The sequence below is a fragment of the Rana temporaria genome, chromosome 8 (genome assembly GCF_905171775.1).
Source record: "Rana temporaria chromosome 8, aRanTem1.1, whole genome shotgun sequence".
NCBI lineage: Eukaryota > Metazoa > Chordata > Amphibia > Anura > Ranidae > Rana > Rana temporaria.
The window spans coordinates 68,980,426-68,988,765 of NC_053496.1; the positions used below are offsets into that span (position 1 = coordinate 68,980,426).

Consider the following 8,340-nt stretch of genomic DNA (forward strand, 5'->3'; position numbering starts at 1 on the left):
GGGATAAAGAGGGAGGTTATGTGAAGGGGTGCTGAGGACACTAATGTGGGGTGAGGGGGTGTTGATGTGAAGGGAGGCTGAGGACACTACTATAAAGGGGATGGTTATGTGAAGGGGGGCTGAGGACACTACTGTGAAGTGGAAACTGAGATTTAAAGTGTAGGACTGTAATGTAAATGGGGGACTGAAGACACTGATGTAAGAAAGGGGTTGTGATATAAGAGGAGGGGGGTTGTGATGTGAAGGAGTCATCGTGCAAACATGCAATTCAGATCTCTGCTATAAGAACATTTTTCTGACCAGAACTTTACCTTAATACCCCTGTTATATGAGATTTTGGTGATTTGGTTTAGATCTACTTAAAATGTAATAATGTATTAGAGAGGATTATATCATTCTATACAATGTTATGGGAGTTTGGTGGTGGTAGTGACGGCCACAAAATTGCTATGTAGTCATTTTGTTGGCATTTATAATCCTCACTATTCATATTCAATTCTGTTCCCAACTATACAATTTGGTGGGGTGCCAACTTATAAGTTTATACAAATTAGGATCCAGTAACTTCACTGTTACCACCAGAAACAGATTTTATACCCAACATTTTCTTAAAAGCATTTGTAAGTTTCCTGTTCCCCATGATCAAAATGAAGGAGTTTATTGTTGGGAAACTAGCAGCCACAATGAAGCAGAGAGAATAGAATAAACTGCCTACTTCTGAAGAGGATCCATTATATATAAAATTTAAAGCTGCATAGAATATTAAGTAAATAAGTAACAGAGAGGTAACCGTTTTTGCAGCTGATAAGTGAGAATTTATTTTCCCAGTGCCAGAACCTTCACTGTTCTGTTTCATCCTCATCATATGCTTGCAGAGAGATGTGATGATTGCCCCAGCTGTAAAAAAAATAATGGCAAACGCCACACTGGAAAAAAACATGTACATCTGAAAAAGACAACCACACCTGCTCTTAACGTCGAAAGAAAGTGCTAATGTTATGTTACTTGTAAAATTTGTAGTGACAGAGGAAACTGCCATGTATAGGTCCCAGTAAGCTGGTATGCCGGCAGAACAAGACATAGCAAAGGAGAGTATTAACATCCATGGTACCATTCTTGGTAGCTTTGTCTTGAGCTTTTGGAAGAGCATCCCACTGAAATTAGCGATCTTCACGCAATAGTAAAAACATAGACAGGTGGAGCACCAAAGACTACAGAATGCCAGTGAAGTCATGATGGCTACTAAGGAGTTGATTACCCATTTGTGATAAAGAAATACCGGATACATGTAGAAGCAGACCTCGTTAAATAAAACTGCCCCTTGAAGAAACATGTTGGAAGTACTTATACAGTTAATGATTACATCACAAGGGTTGAATTCATATATCTTCAGCCAGTCTAGGAAATGCACTAATAGGATGAATGCATTGCCAGTTATCCCTGTTAAACACAATACACAGTGCCCAGTCAATATAATAACAGAGTGTAGATCAAGCATCATAAAGCTAGAAAATATAGATAGATTTTTCTGACTGACTATTTGACAAAGAACTGTATCTAGTAATGGTGTCCCTGGCTTTTATGAGGTGCACTAACAATAGATCACTGTTGTACCTTTTACTTTCAAGGTATTGATTTCATTCAGTAAAAGATACCACATTCAGTAAATGATGCCATTCAGTAAAAGATGCCACATTCAGTAAAAGATGCCATTCAGTAAAAGATGCCAAATTAACACACCAAATGTTCAGGTCTTTTGAAAGAAGCTAAAAGAATCCTGAATGTGAATATTAAAGTAATTGAAATTTTTCCTCTTTATGAAAAAAACAATGAAAAAAATGAGTTTCAGAGTTCAAAGTTGCACACATTAATTATCACAGTGATTTAAAAAGTAAATCAAGAGAATTCAGTGCCAAATACAGAATCTCTTCAATGTCTCGTTACCAAACATTAAAGTTTTGGATCTTTAAAGATGAAACAGAATGCCACAGCACTCCCCAATTAACTTTAAATAGTATTGCTTATGGATGGTTCTTGCTGGTTTCTTATGGTAGTAGAGATGAAAGCACAGGCAGAGGGATATACTTCCCAATCCAACTGTTTTCTTATACAGGTAGAATAGTTCCACTTCGGTTCCAGAGGGCAAACATTTGTTTCCTCTATAAAATTAATGCTTTGTTTATTTTGTTGGTTAACACTTTTCAACAAAATTCTAGAATCTTGCAATGTCTTCTAGTGCTTGATGATAAAGTCAAGGCCAGCATTTTCGGGTCAAGCTATAGCCTCTGCTCCTGTCTTGAAGTAGTACTGTAAGACACGGTCTACTTTTAACTAAGCTCCTAAATCTATTTAATTTTCTAATCCATGTAAAGGACAAAAACATGGGAACAACAGAATATTTGCAAGTCAACATATGACTTTGCTTTTAATCCTCTATTCCTCACGTTTACCAAATACAAACAGTGTGGTTTCCTTAGGTATTTCCTGTGTTTTGACTCACAAAAACAAAAGAAAAAAAAAGTCACAGAAAAAAACTGAAAAATTCACAGTATTATTTTAATTACATACAAAAAAACTCAAAGCGAACCTGACCTACGGTGCTTAACGTAACAGGTGACTGCAGTTACTTATTTTAGTATTCAGATCAGTTCTTGTTCCTATAATCTTTGTTCCAGGCTTTCCTGAGAGACTTTTTTACCCAAGTCAAGCATTATCCATGATGGCACCAAGTCCCATTCCCATTTCATTCACCTGTAAAATGCTAAAGCCCATACTGCTCATTGAGCTTCTGGCATTTGGAGCTTAGTATGATGAGGGTTATAGAGCTTAGACTCGGGATCTAGGCTACGACAGTTACTCATAGGAAGGTGCCTGCAACACTGCACTGTTGTCACCTTGAGCATTGGTAGGCTGGGTCAGGTTCACTAGCAAAAGTGTGCTAGCATATTGCAAGGGGGAAAATCAAAAGAGAAAAAAATATAGCTCTTGAGATTCACCACGACTTCTGAGTTGTTTGGGATGAGCAAAGGCCTCTTCTATAGGCTCTGAGGTAAAGTAAGCAGGACTTTATTTTGTTGTTTTTCAGTTGAAGTGAAGCATATTTTCTGTTAAATGAGTACATGAAAAAAATGGATCTAATAATCCCTCAAAAAGATTGGTTGTGTGGTGCTTTCCTGCCACAGAGCTACCACCTGTGCATGTCCCCTATAACAATAGGGAAGCATGGTCTGGTAATAACTGTCCAATGGTGGCCATACACATTTGATAAATTATTGATTTTCCAATCAAACTCTCCCATTAGCAACAATTGATCTATAGCCGACAACCCATTCAATAGATGTGCCACATGCGCTGAAATAGATTTAGATGGATGGTTGGAAGATACAATTGTAAGTTAATTATCACACCTCTGTTGTCACCATACAATCTCATGATCTGATTGCTTGACATATGGTCACATACATGAACAAAGCATCTCAGTGCTGCTGATCAATGCAACACAATTGATAATTTTCCACCCTATGGGCTAGATTCAGTAAGAGTTACTCCGGCGTATCAGTCGATACGCCATCGTAACTCTGAATTTACACCGTCGTAAATTTAAGAGTATTCTGGAAACCAGATACGCTTAAATTAGGCTAAGATACAAGCGGCGTAAGTCTCTTACGCCGTCGTATCTTAGGGTGCATATTTACGCTGGCCGCTAGGTGGCGCTTCCGTCGTTTTCGGCGTAGAATATGCAAATGACCTAGATACACCGATTCACAAACGTATGTGCGCCCGGCGGTATTTTTTTACGTAGTTTGCGTAAGGCTTTTTCGGCGTAACATTGCTCCTGCTTCTATGAGGCGCACGCAATGTTAAGTATGGACGTCGTTCCCGCTTCGATTTTTGAATTTTTTGCGTTGTTTGCGTAAGTCGTTCGCGAATAGGGCTGGACGTAATTTACGTTCATGTCGAAACCAATACGTCGTTGCGGCGTACTTGGGAGCAATGCACACTGGGATATGTACACGGACGGCGCATGCGCCGTTTGTAAAAAACGTCAATCACGTCAGGTCATCATACATTAACATAAAACACGCCCCCCTCTTCCACATTTGAATTAGGCGGGCTTACGCCGGCCCATTTACGCTACGCCGCCGAAACTTACGGAGCAAGCGCGTTGTGAATAATGCACTTGCCCGTCTAAGTTGCGGAGGCATAGCGTAAATAACATATGCTACGCCCGCACAAAGATACGCTGCCCTTACTGAATCTAGCCCTTTATGATCTACTCAGTTTGAGCGATTCTGAATTAAATTATTTCAAGTCATCAGTTGATGTCGATCAGTCGATCAGAATGGAAGCTATGACTATTCAATTGCTTGCTGGTTTGGTCATTTTGATAGAATTGCTTATTGGTAGGATAATAAAATTGAAGTGTGTATGGCCACTATAAGAGGGGATAGTCCAGAAGAAAGATCCCTTTTACTTCCTGCTGTGTCTCTGGGATAGGAAGTAAATGCAAACTTGACATAGGTCTTAACCTTTTCAATCCAAAACCGAAAAGTTTTCGCTTTACATATACTTTAAACTACTCCATGAGTGTGCCGAATAATGTGAAGGCCTTTATCATCTTTGCATTATATGTATATCTACAAGTTTAGACGTGTTCAGTACAAAGTTAAAAAAAAAAAAAATTGATGGGACAACTGATACACAATTTTGCTTTAAAATGCATCACAGCAATATTCAAATAAAATAATTAAGTATTGCAATCGAGGATTAGTAAAGACCTGACCTCACAGATTTGAGTGTTGCGTGCACAGCAACATAATGTAAATTGGTAGCAAATTCAGTTGTTGTGCTTTGAAATTATTTGTATTAAGTGACCAAGTAGTGGTTTCAAATACGTCAACACCATCTACACATGTAAAACACACTGAAATAGCAGCAATAAAAGACTAAATCACTAGAAAAATGTTCAGTTTTAAAACTGACTGTTTTTCTCTATATACTCATTATGCCAAGTGCAAAATAGTGCTACATATAGTCATTATAAATATAATTTACTGCACTCAATACTATATTTTAAAATTTTGGACAGAATAACTTAAATCATGTAACCCCGAGCACATTGTAATATGGCTGCTTGAGCATATCAAATAAGTTGTTAATATTGTTTAGTGGCAATCTACCATCTACCACTCAAAGTAACATTTGTTTTTATTTTGTTGTTTATTAAAATAACAAAGATTGTATACTTGCCTGCTCTGTGCAATGGTTTTGCACAGAGTAGCCCTCATCCTCCTTTCTGGGGTCTCACCACCTGCTCTCCAGACCCATTCTCTTTAGTGAGTGCCCCCATGGAAAGCTGATTTCCAAGGGGGCACCCATGCAGACTCACTCCCGAGCCACCCTGTCTGCGCCTTTTGACACAGATCAGCCAACTCGGCCCTGCACCCACTCCCTTGTCACAGCATTTGATTGACAGCAGAGGGAGCCATTGGCTATCAATCTGCCCAATGAGGAGGGCGACAGCGGCGAGAGCCTCTGCTCTCATGCACGTTGCTGAATCAGATTAGGTTTAGATAAGAATAGGGGGGATGGGTGGATCCTGCAGAAGAGAAGGATTTCTTACCTTAGTGCATAGAATGCAATTAAGCCTTGAGGCTTTAGAACCACTTTAAGTTGGCTATAAACTAAACAGTAGTAAAAAAACAAATTGTAACCAATTACAGCATAGACAAATCCCTAAGTGCCATTCTTCTTCTTCTTCTTATTATTATTATTATTATTATTATTATTCAGGATTTATATAGTGCCAACAATTTGCACAACTCTTTACAATATGAAGCAAGACAATACAGCAACCATTTAATTCAATACAAGAGAGTAAGGAGGCCTTGTTTCTGCAAGTTTAAAATCTACTAGGGAGAGGCTGGTGTAAAAAAAGGTAGTAACTGTGAGGGAAGTAGAAGATTCGGTTGTTAGCTGAAGGCGGGATAGGCCTCCCTGAAGAGATGAGTTTTCAGGGATCGACTAAACGTGGACAGAGTAATAGATAACCAGACAGATTGGAGTAGTGAGTTCCAGAGGATGGGGGAGCCTCAGAATAAGTCATGGAGACAAGCATGGGAGGAGGAGACAAGGGTTTTGGTGATATTTTGAGATAAGATTGGTGATATAGCTCGGGGAAGAGTTATAAATGACTTTGTATGTTATTGTTAGTGTTTTGAATTTTATTTGTTGGGCAATGGGAAGCCAGTGGATGGATTGGCAGAGAGGGGTGGTGGACACTGAATGGTTGGTAAGGTGGGTGAGTCTGGCAGCAGCATTCATGATAGACTGAAGAGGGGATAGCTTGCGAAGAGGTAGACCAATGAGGAGGGAGTTACAATAGTCAGGACGAGAGATAATGAGGGAGGGAGGGAGTGGGAGGCGCATTTTGGAGATGTTACGGTGGTGAAGTATGCAAGATTTGGACAGCAATTGGATTTGGGGCTGAAAGGACAGGTCAGAATCAGGATTACATTTAGCACCCTGGCATGAGGGGAGGGACTGATGGTTGTATTATTGATCTTGATCGGTGAATGAGTAGGGGTACTATGTACCCCATGTTAATTCACATAAGGGAGGGTCCAAGATCTGGGGGCCACCTTGATAAAGGAGGGCTTCTAATTTGCAATAAGACCCTGCCCTTATGCCCCACAACCACCCACCAGGGTTGTGGGGAAGAGGCCCTTGTCCCCAACAACATGGGGACAACATGCTTTGGAGTGGGTCGGATATGGACTTTGGGGGGACCCCACGCTGTTTTTTAAAAAACTTGGCTTTTTTTTCATGTGCATTTCATTGCCGACATTTTTTTCACAAGTATTTCAATGTATATCATGCAAGCGCAACTTTCATGTGATTTTTAAGGGTTTACATTAAAGTCTATGGCCCTCAAGTTGCATGAAAGTGGTGTAGGAACTACTTTAAACATGCTGCAACTTAAGTCACACAGATATGAACGGTAGTATTTGACAACCATGGGGTCATGTCATGCAAATATGGGGGCCATGTGAATAGCGCCTAAGGCTCTGAGTCTTTCTCCAGGTGCAAACATCATTACAAGGTAAATGATTTTTAATACTAATCAAACAGTAATTTTACAAATCTTGGCAACAGTTTTTCGTATCCACAAGTCAAAAAAATATTTTTTTCTTGATTAGAAATTCTATTACTGTGACTTAAAGTGGAAGTAAACCCCCTATAATTTTCAACCAAGGAAGCTGCCATCTTTTCCTCTGTGAAAACTTCAACTGCCATGATGCTGAGCATGTGATTAGTTATGACACCAGCTATTGGATGGTTTGACAGTTTGATTGAGAGCACAACCAATGGGACAGTTACATTTATGGCACATGACGGGAATACAACTGTTTTTGAAACTGTTAAATATATGGGTTTACTTCCACTTTAAGGAGCTGTTGTTTCAGGTCTTTAACCACTTAGGCCGCGTACACACGGGCAGTCCAAACCGATGAAAAAGGCCTGAAGTCCAGTTTCATCGGTCCAACCGACCGTGTGTACGGCCCATCGGTCCGTTGTCCTTCGGTCCAAAATTTTAGAACTTGCTTTAAAATCGAACCGATGGACCGCAGCCCGATAGGTCCAAATCGATGGTTAGTACACAAAAGCATCGGTTCAAAACCCGCGCATGCTCAGAATCAAGTTGACGCATGCTTGGAAGCATTGAACTTCGTTTTTTTCAGCACGTCGTGTGTTTTACGTCACCGCGTTCTGACCCGATCGGTTTTTGAACTGATGGTATGTACGCACAGCAGACCATCAGGCCACTTCAGACCATTCTCATCGGTTTGGATCGACCGTGTGTACGCGGCCTTAGGGACCGGTCCTATTATTCAGACTTGGTGTTTACAAGTTAAAATCATCTTTTTTTGCTAGAAAATTACTTAGAACCACCAAACATTATATATATGTTCTTCTAACACCATAGAGAATAAATTGGTGGTCATTAAAATACAGTTTTTGCAAAGCGGTCTTACAAGCACACTTTTTTGAGAAAAATACACTTTTTTTAATTAAAAAATAAAATAACGGTAAAGTTAGCTCAATTTTTTTATATTGTGAAAGATGATGTTGCACCGAGTAAATTGATACCCAACATGTCACCTTTTTAAATTGATACCCAACATGTCACCTTTTTTTGCGACCGCTCGTGGAATGGCGACAAACTTTTACCCTTAAAAATCTCCATAGGCGACATTCTGCAGGTTGCATGTTTTGAGTTACAGAGGGGTCCAGGACTAGAATTATTGCTCTCGCTCTAACGATCATGGTGATACCTTA

General features: G+C 39.7%; 1 protein-coding gene across 1 annotated transcript; it reads right to left on the minus strand.

Moving 5' to 3' along the window:
* Nucleotides 1–544: 544 nt before the first annotated feature.
* On the minus strand, nucleotides 545–2,284 carry LOC120910414 (taste receptor type 2 member 9-like). The gene has a single exon (XM_040322170.1). The coding sequence runs from the start codon at nucleotides 1,499–1,501 to the stop codon at nucleotides 551–553; it is 951 nt and encodes a 316-aa protein (XP_040178104.1). The 5' UTR covers nucleotides 1,502–2,284; the 3' UTR covers nucleotides 545–550.
* Between the last annotated feature and the right edge of the window lie 6,056 nt (nucleotides 2,285–8,340).